This window comes from Strigops habroptila, chromosome 4 (genome assembly GCF_004027225.2).
Source record: "Strigops habroptila isolate Jane chromosome 4, bStrHab1.2.pri, whole genome shotgun sequence".
Lineage (NCBI taxonomy): Eukaryota > Metazoa > Chordata > Aves > Psittaciformes > Psittacidae > Strigops > Strigops habroptila.
In genome coordinates this window covers 39,019,030-39,033,812 of record NC_046358.1, presented here as the reverse complement: position 1 = coordinate 39,033,812, position 14,783 = coordinate 39,019,030, and the positions used below count along the sequence as shown (strand labels likewise).

Genomic DNA, 14,783 nt, shown 5'->3' with positions numbered 1-14,783 from the left:
AGAATGAACTAACCTCTTCTTTGCCACCCACTAAATATTTCAGGTAGTCCTTGATTTTGCAAGATGCTGAGCACACCAGCAAGGCCAAGAGAGCACCTGCAGAAAATTTTAACTTACGCTCATCAGTTGATCTCCAGCCAGGCTGTCCATGTGCATAAATGTGCCTAAGTGGTTCATCCAAATAGTCCAAGAATCTTCAGCACCTTCATAGACCAAGCTTTAGCTTCCAGTACTTGCTCATGTTCAACCTGCAATCAAACAAAACCCACTTCACTTAAAACCATGCATCTGCACAAGTGCTAAGTAACTTGCACTTATTGGAAATAAATTGTCTTAATTTGAAGCTTTTGAATTGTATTTGCTGGGCTAGTAGTTAGAAAAAAATCTATCTTTTAGCTTATAAGATGATCAAATTTGATCTGCAGGCTACCAAGAGAGAATGACCTTGGAAACAGTGCTCTTTTGAGAGTTACTTTTCTGATTAAAAACTCATTCTAAGAGGTAATAATATGAGAAAAACAGGACAGTTAACTACTCAAGGTTGAATTTTCCTAGGTCTTCTAATGCCTGGTTACAGGCAATAAACTGCACAGAAGAAATAGAAACGTTGACAAAGATGCATCTGGTCCAACTGAAAGTGACAGATTTATATTTCCTAATTATTCATCTGAACATAATGATTCTCAGTTGCCTATGTAAAGGATTATAAGACTTTAAAGAAAATGTGGGAAGAGGTTTGCAAGTGTAGCAGATAACATGAGAAGACAGCTTCCTTTTCATTACTATTTTGTATATTCTTTCATTTTGCTTCACTTTTAAGAGCTGTATAGTTGGTGTTTGAGTATGTCTCTTAAAAGCTGTTTAGACACCTGTTTCCAAGGAAGAGAAATGAAAGCCAGGTGAAAACTTCCTGAAATGCTATCAAATCCAGAATTTCCTGTATGTTAAACCATAAGCTTTTTCCCACCAATCTCCTGAAATTCCTTGTTGGTGTTTGGTTTTCCTTCTGTAGCTTTTGGTCCTCCTAAGAATAAGAAGCCTAACTTTTATCTGTTTGGCATGTGAAAATGCATTTTTCTCCTCTCAATTATTTTTAATGCATGTAAGGAAAAAAACACAGAAGTTGGTGAATATTTATTCAGGCTGCTTTGGCAGCATTTCGTTATTTAAGACATAAATCAAATTTGGAACTTCTTTTTTCCTGGGGGACATATTGTTTATCTGAATTTGAATGTGCTTGTGAATCAGTCATAGGGATAGTACTTGTGCTGTTGCTGTATTTATTTATGCTGTATTTATAGGAATTATTTGTATTGTTTTACCTTGTTTTGCTCTATAGCATTAAGGCAGTCAGGCTGCACACAGATGCACAGTACCTCCACATGTCACTGCAGGTTCAGAGCCATGGACCTCAGTCCTCCAAACAGTTATGTGCATGTATATCTATCAGTACACATTTCACTAATATCAGAGAACTCTTCCAGCATGTGAAGTTAAATGGTGGGTCTGGACCCAAGATTAATTCCAAGGTAAAGCCCATTGAAGGATCAGAGCTGCAAGGTTTGTTCATGGAGAAATGCTTAGGAGAAGATAACTAAATGATTTTGTGAGTTGGCCACTAGTTCATAGCGTCTTCTCATTTGGCTCTGTGGCTCTTGGTTAGCGTTTTAACATTTATGACACTTTTGTACAGGTATAGTGGGTTGCAGTTTCCCACCCTTTGGAATGGGCAGTGCATTCCTTGTGGCCAGAAATCTCATCCTGCATTAGCAGTTTCGGGAGTAGAAAGAGAAGAGGTTTATTCCTTTGGTAGTATCTGCCAAAGATATTTAAGGACACACAAAGGCGAGTGGTTTCCCAAGAGAGTACACAGTTATCTGTTTTGCAAAGACAATCCAGACTTACTTTTTATGCTTCTAAGCCTCACAGTGTATAGTGCTTTCATTCACACGCAGTGAGCATTGACTTTTATCATATTATTAGCATTCTAAACTCACAGTTTCAGAGGTTTATAACTCAACAGCAGATTTAGACTCAGTAAATTCAGCCCAGGAGCACGATTTTTCAGTGTAAAAGACATCTTTAGTTACTACAGTATCAAGCCAAGTAGACCTTGCTTTTTCGGGGTTTTTTAAAGGTCTTGGATTGCAAATTTAAGAAAAAAAAAAAAAAAAATCAAAAATGAAGTGCTGCAGAGTTTCATTTTGATGTTCGTCAGATTGCTAACCTCCTTTGACATAATTGGAAAAAAAATGAAAAGACTGAGTGATAGGCATTTAAAATCAAGTCCTGAGAACTCATATTCCATATATTCTTGTGCAAATCTCACTGACATCGATGGATGTGTTCTGTACACATCCTATTTTTAAAATCCTGCATGCATAATCACCGTTAGCATTGTTCCAGTATCTGTTGTGGGTGGGTGCAACTCTGAATGCAGATTTGTAATATCAGCAGTAATGGTTCTCTCCTGAGAGAAATTCAAAAAGCTGTTCATAAGCTGCTCTGGACTTTTAGGTAACTAATCCCATCTCACACATACACTCTCTCAGGTACATTTTTTAAAGAAAATCAAACTTCAGAATACATATTTATACGACAGACACTGCTGCAGTCTGTTAGATAAATTATATGCATTTTATTCATTTACAGAGATGTACATTTTCGCACATATTATAGTAACATCAATATAATGTTAAGCTTATGATATAAGCTGACATGATCCCAGAAAATGTCAATGCCAAGTATACTGTACTATATGTCACATGCTTTCCTTTTTTTCATGAAACTGTGTATGAAAGAGAAATTTTAATCTCAATTGCTTCGGAATGGTACATGTGTATTAGAGCTTGATCATTTTTCAGGCGTGAGATATTGTGTGTTTAATTAACATTACTTCTGCGTGTTTAGGTAATTACCGTTAGAACACGAGGACATATTGTACTTATTGCCTGTGCTAAAGCATAATGTGCTGGACTACTACTACACTTGTTAAGCTGATTTTAGCATTTCTCCACACAGCAGGAAGCACTCTTGCTGTGGCTTCTTAATGTACTCTTTAACTACTGCACTGTAGAGTACTGTACAATAAAAACAATAATTAATTATGATCCTCATCTTACCAGTATTGCTGGTATTCCAGTGACCCTAGTTGCTGTTTCAGGGTTCCACTATCCTCTACCCTGAAACACATGTCTTTTCTTTCAGAGTTTTATTTCTTAGATGATACTGCTGAACAGAACTGATTTTTTTGAGGACAGGTTTGTTGCATGGATTGTGATGGCTTCACATTTGTTCAGGTCTCCAAGGACCAGCACCAATAAATGTGAAAGAGACAACAGCAGAATGGTGTACTTTCCCATTTCCTCCAGGATGAAAAAAAAATACTCTAAATTAAGTCTAACCTTAAATGTATAATCTGTCCTTGGGAGAAAAAGAGAAAAAAAAAAAAGATACAGCATCTTCAAGCTCTTGGCATCCCTTACGAGAAAAAATTGGTTCTAAGGGTCTCTGATCTTGTGTTTTAGTAAAATAGAACTGCACGGCTGACTGACAGTTCTGATCTAAAGCATTTACGTTTAAGTTTTGATCTCTCTGCTTTTGATTAAAACTAATGAGCTCATTTAATTCAAAATGGGAATCTCTGATAAGAGAAATAAGGTTGATGTGATTGGATTAGAGGGGCAAATTAAACTCTTAGAGCAGAAGTTTGTGCTTATATAGTGTATTAAAAAGCTGTTGGCGTATTATGGCGTGTTAGATGATGAGAAAAATTTCATAGTAATTCATATTTAATCAGAAGAAATGAAAGTACTAAATATAACATGGCTCTGCTTTTCCCTCGAGTGATAAAGAGCTGTACATTTAAAATGACATCGAATTTATGCTCTCAAAAACAAAAAAATCTTAAGAAGAGACACACTAAAGAAAGAGGCAATGTTGTCAGTTATCACAATAGAGCTCAAATGCCACGAACACAAGACAACATGACCACTTTAAATCAAGGACAATTCAATATAATCCTTAGCTCACAAACAAGTTTATGTATTTCTGTTGATAGCATAACAAATGCTTTTTAAATACTTGAATATTTTCCACTAGTAGTTTGGTTAGTACTCCAAAACAATAGCAGAATAATTTCAAAATAACTTTTTTATTCAGTGTTAACTACTCACTGAAACTGAAAGTTAGTTAATCTCCAATAATGCTTGCTTATTGTAAACTGTAAAAATTTTCCCATGAACAATATTTTGGGGAGAGGTTGGTTATCAGGGCTAAAGACAGCAGTAATAAAGACTGTATAAAGAATATCTCAGTGCTGACTAGTGTTGTACCTGCTATTTTATCACGGTTTATACTAAAAGTATTTAGTAATTTAAGTTGCAGTTGCGTGAGTAAGAACCACAGGTGAGAGCTATAGTTTCGGGCAGGAAATATCAGACTTCAGTTGGACTACAAAGGTATTTCGTTAGTGACTAATTAGTCACCAATAATTAATGATGATGATGATGACAATAACAATAATATGTGTCATATACTTGAGCATTTTTGCCTTCAGGCTGCTCAGTTCTTTGCTGGTAGTAATTAACCCTCAGTAATAGGGAAACCAAGGCACTGAAAACCAGCAGTGACACACCACAGTATCACTGCAAGCAAAGAGTGGAGACTCGGGAATAAAAGCCTGCAGAATTTGCAGCCTAATTCAGCAGACAGAATTGCTAAAAGTCAGTGAGACTTTGCCTTTCACAAAACACTGAAGAACTCCCAATTTTTTAAAACAATTTCATACCCTAACAAAATAACTTCACTCAGAACAAAACTGTGCAAGAAAGAGTTAATGAGGCAAATCTCTGTTAATAATTCTATGGGAAAATAACTTGAAAATGAGACTTACTGAGTATACATATATTTTTCAAATTTTTTTTTTTGCTAGGTAAACGTTTTCTAAATGAGGTGAATTGATTACAACACTCTTAGCATCCATCAGTCATTTATTTTTAGTGAGTTCAAGGATTGCACCTGAAAAATAGCTTAGAGGGGATGTATAAAATCTAAATTATGTGTATATGTGTTTTTTTGTATTCCCTAGTGGAATCTGCAAGCCCCAGTTTACTAACCACTGACAACACTCTAGAGCGCTCTTTTTTCATCCGAATGAAATCTACACTGACCAAGCGAGGAGTGCACATCAAATCGTCAGGATACAAGGTAAGGGTTGCACTGTAGCATGAAATGTTGACATCTTTAAATTATGTTCATTCATGTTCCAGGGACACATTAACAGACAGAGAAAAGAGCTACTTCACATTTGCATATGTCTCATTCCTTTGCTTAAAAACTCTTTAATACAATATTTCCAGCCCGAGGTTTGGCTTTGGTACTACACCTGCATTAAATTGATCATTATTTTAATAAACATTGATGATAACAGCATGATAGCCTTCAAAAGAGTAACACTTCCAGAGTAAAGGTGTATTTTCCAAAGAAGTTGAGTCAGAGTAACATCACTTTTTCCACAATGGAAAACTACTGCTCATTTTGTTGGCAGTTAGCCGTCTTTGGGTTATGTTTTTCCCAGAGAGGTAGGATTTCTTCATGCAGGCAGTATGCTAGAGCTATTTCATTTCCCTGCCATTCTGGCTGAAGGAAACAACAAGCCACAAAGAGTACTTTTCCACCATTTTTCTTTCATTGTCTTTCTGAGGGGCATCTGCTGCTGAGGATCATATTTGCTGGATTTCAGACTCTTTTAAGATATGAAAGTCTCTTGTTCCTTATCAGCAGTAATCTCATTTTTCTTCAGTCATGTATCGCTCATAGTGCCTGTAGCTATCACTGGCTTTGCAGTATACTAAAACTAGAAGGAATAGCACATTTTTAACATTGTCAACTTGTGGAATGAAATATGTTATCCATTAAGTATTATACAAGATAAAAGAGTGGTGCAAGAAAATAAGTCTGAGAATGTGTGTGTATTTAAAGAAGTTGCTTGTCAATATTTATTTAAAAACTTTCACAAGCATTTTTTTTTTTTTTTTTTTTTTTAGTTTTCAGAGGAGGATTTAGAAGAGCTTTGAAGTTAAATCTCCCAACTCACTTTTCCCCAAAAATTCTCTGTGAATATAGCATCGAGGTAGTCTACCTGAGCAATAAAACAGCTGGTAGAAATGTCTTCTTTGCAAGCAAATGACTGGGAGTCCTTCTGTTGAATGATTTCTGGGTCAAGATTTTTAAAGTAGTTGCTCATGGAAATTTAGGTCCAAGCCAGTGGTTTCTTAAGGCACCACAAGTTTTAATCTGTGTACTGATTAATTGTCAACATCTGAAAGGATACACTCAGTACTTGTTCATGCTGACCAGTTTACTAGTCTCAGGAGGTATCAAGACCAGGAAGTACACTGGCAGTCCCAGGAGGAAAAAGGAGAATGAATGAATGGATGTGCAAGTCATTGAAGTTATACTAATTTTCATGATTAGGCATGGTCTGTCCAGGTTAGGCCAAAGTTAGATTGGCAGAGAACTTGTTTTGCTGGATATTTTTGCTATGGAAATAATAGAGAACTTGTCTGTGGATTTTGTACTCTGTCATTTTTCGCTAGATTTAGGTGAGAACAAAGGGAGGACACGTGAGTGACTTTGTCATTCTCTCTTCTTGCACTCCTGACAATCTAATATTTGTCCAGAACCAGAATAGGACATATTTACTGTTAGGGTGGTGAGGCATTGGAACAGGTTGCCCAGAGAAATCGTGGCTGCACAGTCCCTGGCAGTGTTCAAGGCCAGGCTCTTGTGTCATTGTGAGTGGGTTAACCATTCTGAATCAGTTTACAAACATTCATCAGGAGCAGTGTGCTGGAAACTCTATGTCTTACATGAGTCAGGTTTCAGCTCTGTCAAAGGTATTCAGCTCCCTGCAGATTCAATCCTCCAGCAGTGACAATACTTTTCATCTTTGTGAAGTAGTTGTGTCTTGCTCCAAACTCTTGCTGAGCTCAGAACCACATCTCAATTTTTTCCTTGCTTTGAGGACTGCTGATGAATACTTTCTTTAGATAGCAAATGATTGAGGTGGTCCACAAGATGCTTAGGCAATTTTCGGAATGAGTGATCCCTGCCTCAGGAAAATCACAGAAAATTGAAAACAGTCAGAGAATGAGATTGATTAATTATTCGGGTTGATCTAGTCAGGACTAATTTTCTATCAAAAGAAATGTTGGAACAAAAATCACACTGATAGACTTACACATATGTATACCTCAAAGAGACCCTGTTCCAGACAGTTCTGACATGAGATGGACCCTGTTTATAGTCCATTCCTGGACTGATTTAATTAGTCCTGAATTATACATAAAGATGGAGGTAATGGCCTTTTTTCCATTAATTATATTACCTTATAAGTCTGAAATGGGAAAGTGGTTACATGATTAATCCACCCTCTTTCCTTCCCTTTCATTGTTCTCCAGCACCCTCCTTGAATTGGATTTTCTCGTTCTTAGTCTCAGAGATTGTAGGAAAAGAGTTTACATGCAGTGCTAGAGAGCTACTCAGTTTTCAGTGAGTAAATCTACAATCTTTAAAAAAAAAAAAAATCAAATAAAATGTAGTCAGCTGATAAAACACATTGAAAACAAACAAAAAGAAAAAAAAATGGTAATTCCATTCACTGCAAAACTCAGAATGTATTACCATTACAGCTGCTGTCTGAGATACATGATGCAGAGACTTACTGATTTGCTCTGCTGAAAATGTATCACATCTTTTTTCTTTTTTTTTTTCCTATCAATAAAAAATAGGTTTGTATTTAATTTGGGGGGTTTTGCCTGCGTTTTATCTCCTTCTCCGCCTGTTTTCCTCCATTTGAGGGTCACTATTCTGTCTACTTAATAGTTATTCCACCTTCAGTGTTTCTATCGTCTGACTTACTCATGCATATGTCAAAGCTAATTTCAATTGAAAACTACTTTGTTCAAGTCCAGTGATAAATTTCGTACTCCCATGTAATATGCTATTGTCATGTTTACTTTCACATCAGATTGTGCTTGGATTTTCTTTGTTCAAACTTTTAGGGCCTGATACTGGTCTCTTGAACAAAATATAATTAATGGGATGAAGTAGTCATCAAAGCATTGAGCATCATAAGTAGTTGCCAGTAGTTTCAAGTTCATCATCTCATCAGATGTGTTAGTATACATCCATGCATAGTCCTCTACTCTTTTAGAGGGTAGCCCTCTCATGACAAGCTATTACAGAAGTGAATAAGCAAATATGAGGAGATTCCCTTGTACTTTTACTGTCACTGTGGCAATCTCTGAATATGGTATAACCAATATCTGTTGCCTCTCCATCTCCCAAGCAGCTGGCAGTCAACCTTCTTGGTGACCCATCAGCAGAGTTAAGGGCATCTTAAAAATCTTTCAGTCTCTTCCTAGTTTCAGTGGTACTTTGTATCTGCTGTGCTACCTAGATGCCTGCATTGGCCTGTTCAGTGTCAACAAGAAACAATCTCCATGTCATTAAAACATCAAAGTTATTGAGGTCGCAAAGCAATAAGTCTACTGCAGACTCTTCAGTAACTGGAAGTAAACATAGAAGCTATCATGCCCTGAGCAAAATCTTACTTACAACCTTAGACTTTTAAGCTTGTATTATCGAGAAAAGAATTATTTCCTAGGTTACTTAGATACTTTGGCTTTAAAGTGAGGCCTTGGTGTCTTTGAAACGTGCCTTAGAATTACGGAAAAGCACATACATAGTCTTTGGAGATGAATGAAATGAGCTTTGTTTCAACTATTTGTATATGATTTTGAGGAGTTCTGAAGTCCTTTAATGTGGCACAGAAGTGTTAGCACTGCATACAAGTGTAAGCCCTGCACTGCTGATTTACAGAATCACAGGTCTTATCAATGCCAAAAGCAGGTGTTTACACCTGGTTTTCTCTCTGGTGTTCTTCACATGCAAGAGAATTGTGGAAAGTAAGCAAGCTTAAACAAAGTGACCAAAACTCCATAAAAGTGTTTTCACAAATTAGTCTTTGTGGTCTGCATAACTTCATCTTTCTGTTTTGTGCAATGGTATCTTTCTACCAACTTGTTTAAAATCAAAATTTTCTGAGACTATCCTGTCAAATTTTGCATTTTATATCATAAAGTTATAATACTTTGAATGCTGATTTTGAAGATGGAAATCTGAATTTCTTGTTGAAATTTTATGTGCATCAGTTCTATTATCCATTTTCAAGCTATTCCTGACCTAAATCAAAATTTTAAATTAATTGTTTTTATTATTTCTTTTTTTAGAACTTGAAGAGTTGGGCAAGATTTGTAAATCTCAGTTGTGCACTTCAAGTAAGTGCAGGTTTTGGCAGAATTTAGATTCGTTAACCCAAGAGGGCAAGAGATTAAAAAACTCTGTTAGAGAGACAAAATTATGCCATTGAAATTTGCTTGTAATACTGTTCTCTTGATTCAATACAAAATTGAAATTATTGTTTCCCGTCTAAGTGAAAGGTTCACCTGGAATTCAGAAACAAGACGCCCCTATTCAAAAATCACTTTAAGGACCCAATATATCATGGGCTGGTTTAGAACACAGCAGGAAACCACCTTGCATTTCAGGGGAATAGGAAGGAGGAAGAAAGAGAAGGCAGCTGTTTTTTTGCATAACAGTCTAATGATCATTACATTTCTCAGATGTAGGCTATGTTAGAGTCAGATTTAATTCCCTCCTCAGCCAGAGGGAATTCACATATCCCACTTTCCAGCTTGGCCTAAATTCCGTTCTCCTCTTCTAATATCTTTCCCCCCTTGAAATCTTTTCTGTCAAGCATTTTACCCTGTCCCAGAAAGGTATCCTTTCTCTAACCTTTCTCTGTAGGAAGAAAGAAAACTGCAGAATTTAGTATTTCATCACATGGCTACTGCCACACCTCCTTAATTGAGTGAAGAAGGAATAAGAAACCAACATCAAGAAGCATTATGTGAAGAGTTTTCTAAATGTCAGCACATGCATTCCCCAGACTTTTCAGCACTAGGAAGACTTAAAGGTAATTTGTCAGAGAGAAAGAACTGATCGAGAATTCACCCATGTAAATCGATGACCTTTAAGTCAAAACGAAGTCTCTTAGCTAGTAAAGATGCAGCATTACTTATAAAAGAACAAAATACTAATGGGCCAATCTGAGTCTTATGAAGTATCTACTTGTAGATATAAAGATACGGTTCAAGAAAGGATGGTCTGCAACAGGGTTAAGACGACTAGACTTCATTTTATGCCTTGCTATAGAGCTCTAAGATTCTATTAGGAGAGCTGTCTGAAAAAGCCTGGTTCACACTCCGCATCTAAATACATTAGCCAATTTTTAAAAGTGTTCAGCATCTACTAACTCCATCTTCTCAAAAAAACATATTTAAAAGAGAGATTTGGGCTTTGATCATTCGTCATGATGACTGCAGCTGTAGTATTCCTGGCACCTGTGACAGGATGTGTTTCTCCTCCACTATTGTCTTAAATGTTCCTAGGGCTTCAGAGTTGTTCTTTTGTTGCAGTATCTTCCAAACTGTGTAAATCAGAAATCACAAACTGGATTCAGAAAGGGAAGAAAACATAAAATTGAGCAAACACAGGTAACTTTCCGGGAGATGTTCTATTTTCATGAATTGTGTTATTAAAGAATAAGTGATATAATATTATCACCAAATTAGCAGCAATTGCCTTTGATTCTAATCTTTTGCAGTGTAATTCTGAAGCTATCTTTCTTTAAAGTCCGTGGATATAACAGTGAAAGAAAACTATTAGATCAAGATACACTCTGATACATAGTAAAATATTCAAAATGGGCAGAGATCAGCTCCAAGCCACATCTGGTTTTCTTTCTAAAACCAAGCTTTATTGAGTCTTACAGATACAAATATTTGTTACACTTTCCTAAGTACCACTAATTATCTAGATGTCTGAACTAACAGTGCAGCGTGAGACCCACTGCAGTATTTGTCAGTAAACAGAGATCAGTGAGTGGGATGAGAACAATGAGATCTCACCAGAGTGAGAAGCAGAGAATGCTTCCTACTACAGACTGGGAGAAAGTTATTGTGCTCCCAGGTGTGAATGCCTAATGGAAAGGGAGAGGTCTTCAGTCCACAGTGTTTTCCGGAGTTATCCACTGATGTTGTCTGCCACTGCTTATTGTCAGTGATTGGTAATATGCTTCAGGTAGGAACAAAGAAAACCACACAGTGCTCTGTGAAGAATCACCAGCCAGAATTTGCTCTAGCACAAACAGATGCTGCTGCCAACATCTCTGCTCCGCTTGGCTGTTTTGTAACTGCTGCCAATGGATATTTTGGCCCACCTCCTTTTCATAATGTAAACATTGTATTGAATGTGCAAATGGAGACACTAATAGCTTTTTTAATTATCTCTACCACTTCCAAGAGTTCAAAGTTTTTGTCCAAAGTATGTTTAGAAAAGACAATAAGCTCATACATTGAAAAAAGTAATAATATTAAGCTAATGTAGATGAATACATATCTCTTCAGCAGATACTTGCAGAAGCAGTATCAACTTTCCACTGCAAAAAGCTTATGGAGGGTAAAACAGTCAATGTAGTTCAAAACTTGGATGAAACTGAATGCAAGGTTCTTAAACTTGCATTTCAGCGAATTTTGCATTGAAGAAAATGTGGTTTTCATTGTGTTTCTCATTGTTGCACATTGTCTTGATCTGATATCATGAGCTCAATAGCTGTTGAATAGAAATGTAACTTGAATTGGTAGTCATAAGCATATAATCCTGACATTTTATGCAAACACATATGTGTATTTAGCTTTTGTAGAACTGTGATAGATTAACTAGAGGGAGAAGACCATATTTTTTCAAGAGAGTATTTTTCACTGTTGCCTCTGCAAGTAAATATTTTCTTGAAGAATTGCATGAAAATTCTAAACAAAAATATCTTCTAAAATAAAGTTGTTCCAGAAATGTGGAACTTGCACTCAGACATTGATTACACTGATTTGTCACAGGATGTGTTAGTGGGCAAGCAGAAGTTCCTTTCAAGTGTATCATTCATTTGTAAGTAACGCAGGCATCAGGAAAAAGCATACTCTTGCACTCAGGGAGGTAAAGCTGTGGGTATTGCCTGTCTCTACATTTACTCTACAAAGGAAAGGCCACCATTGCATGTTCCCTTGAATACCTAAGGTTGTACAGCACATTTTACATACCAGCTACACAAGTTGGGTCTCATTAATGAATTTTTACAACCACAAAGTGTTCTTAGAAATTTAAAAAACAGTAGAGAAAATCTCTTTTACAAACAGCTGGAAAATTTTAAAATGCTATTTAAATATTGTCATTATGAATTACTTCCCTGTAATTTTTCCTTCATCATTAATTATTGTATTCAATATATGCTGAAATGTTAACTTTCCACAGGTCATGAGGATCAGGTTGTTTCTTTGTCCTCTCTAAGCTGAATCATCTTAAAAGTTCTTTTTTTTCTTGCTCTCTACTTTTCATATCTTCTTAGCAATATAATACCTGCATTAATTTATTTGCATTGTGTAACAATGAGATAAACACTGAATTATTATTTCACCTCATCATGAACTTGGAAAAGCATCTTTACTTCTCATTTATCTTTTAACCCATAATTCACGTGTGGTTTTCAAACTTTGTTTACCTTTTGTGCAGGTTCTTGTGCAAATCATTATGTTTTATTGGCTTTTTCCTGATGCTTATAATGTCATTTATATTAATGAATGTACTTTCACAACACTCCTCTGAGGCTGGAAAGGGCGGACATACCAAGAGATCAAGTAACTTGCCGAAGATAACAGTGGCTGTTTGTGTCAGAGCCAACTGTGATTGCATACTGTACTTCATCCTCAGCCTTTCTTCCTAGCACATAAATATTGTCAAATCATCTCTGTGTTCCAGCACATCACGCTTCATTTTCTCAGGCTGATACTTCCTTTGATTTGATGGTTGCCCTGAATAGGCAAAATGAGATGCCAAATAAAAAAGTACTCAGATCAGATGGTGTGAAGTTTAGCAGAACCTCCACAGAAAACTCAGAAAAAGATGAACTCTTACTCTCAGCTGGGCTCCCACTGGGTCTAGAAGAGCTACTCCAGAATACTTTTCCTCAGAAAGAAAAAGAAGCAATGTATCAGGAGAAAAACACGTTTTCCTGCTGCTTGGGTTTAGACCAGGGGAGCTCCCTGAGGCTGCTGTTCCTGCCACCTTTTAGTGGAGAGGAGCAGGGCTGGTGGCATCCTGCTCTTCGGCTGGCAGCTGGCTTGGCTCGGCTCCTTGCGAACTTGGCCTTTCTTATTTCAAAACAACAAACTTTATATAGAGACTTCTTTTTTTTTTCCAATTAAAAAAAGCAATGATGAAGCAATACATGTAATACACACACTTAAAAATGGTAGGGTATCATTATACACTGTAGCTCTTTATGTTTGGACCAAAGCAGAAGTATTAGCAAGTCAAAATGCCCCATTTGCTCACACAGATGCCCCACTTGCACTTTGCAGCTGCTCTTCGCTGGCTTTCTATATGAATAGGTGGTTGCATAAGGTTCAAAGCCCATCATTTACTCAAACACCAAATTTTTTTAGTATAATTTGCAGTCATATGAAGCAAGGTTTCTCTGTACCTGCTCATTTGACAGTATGGGAGAACAAAGACAGAGCATTTCAGTGATGTGTCCATCCCCACTATGCCATACATGAAGCCAGTAGTCAAACAAGAACCATGACATGAGGCTTTCATTACCTGTAGCTGTTGACTTCACCTGGTGCAATGATGTCTGGATATTGATTTGTACACTGATTTGCTGGTTTTGCCTTCTAGAACAGAAAATTTATCATAGCTGTTTCAGGCCATATTTCCCAGAAAGAGTTCCTATACTATAAAAGTCTTTTTTTCACTGTTGCCCAAAGTGCATACACACCATTATATAACCAAATAAGCCATTATGTTTCTGTTTCTAAATGATTAAGCATGCCTCTTGATTTGTCTGTTTAATGCACTGATACCAGCTGAAGAATGGTGCTTGGTCTAGCCCATCTGCTTTACCCTGTGGAGAGGGCAGAATATAGATGTTTGGTGGAAAGAGTTTCAGTTTCTCCTTTTTACAACATCATTAGGAAGCCGTCATTCTAATAATAATAATTCCCATTTGACATCATGGAGGTAAAGAGAAATCATTGCTGACATCAAAAATGAGGTGATATTTCAGCAGTATTATTTCACTGAAGATAAAATGGAAGTCTTTATTACTCCCAGTGCTTTTAAAAGAAAGCTGAGCAAGGCTTATACTGACCCTGGAGCTTATATACCTTAATGCATCTATAACCAGTATGAAATAAGAAATTTTAATTGTTACTCTATATTTTTTGGCTGTCCCATCTTAGAACCACAAATTTCGTGCCTGCTTGAAGGAAAATAATCACTATCTGAGAATAAGCTTGGGAGAGCACAATTATCTTAATTTTCTCCATTGCTTAAATACGGAAGACTCCAAACAAGTGAAAACACTAAGTATATTACAAAAAGTGGTAATTTTCTTATGAACTTCATATTGGAGCCTTTACTTGGAATCCATACAGGTCACATAAAGAGGTCTGAGCTCTGAAGAGATTGCCCTGAAGAAGGTTACAAGTTTTATTTCACTTTCTATGAATAGGCATTTTATTCTCTCTGAACTTCTTGTGCACATTGCTATGTGAATTGCTTGCCATTAAAAGGACACAGCCAAGGTCTGTTTCATCAGTTGT

General features: G+C 36.6%; 1 protein-coding gene across 5 annotated transcripts in view; it reads left to right on the top strand.

Moving 5' to 3' along the window:
* The window catches only part of NPAS3 (neuronal PAS domain protein 3), a 614,400-nt gene that overhangs the window by 552,587 nt on the left and 47,030 nt on the right, over positions 1-14,783 (top strand). For all 5 annotated transcript variants that reach the window (XM_030482079.1, XM_030482081.1, XM_030482076.1 and 2 more), the window contains one exon: positions 5,090-5,208. In XM_030482079.1, the coding sequence (XP_030337939.1) occupies positions 5,090-5,208 (119 nt within the window). The remainder of the gene's footprint in view (positions 1-5,089; positions 5,209-14,783) is intronic.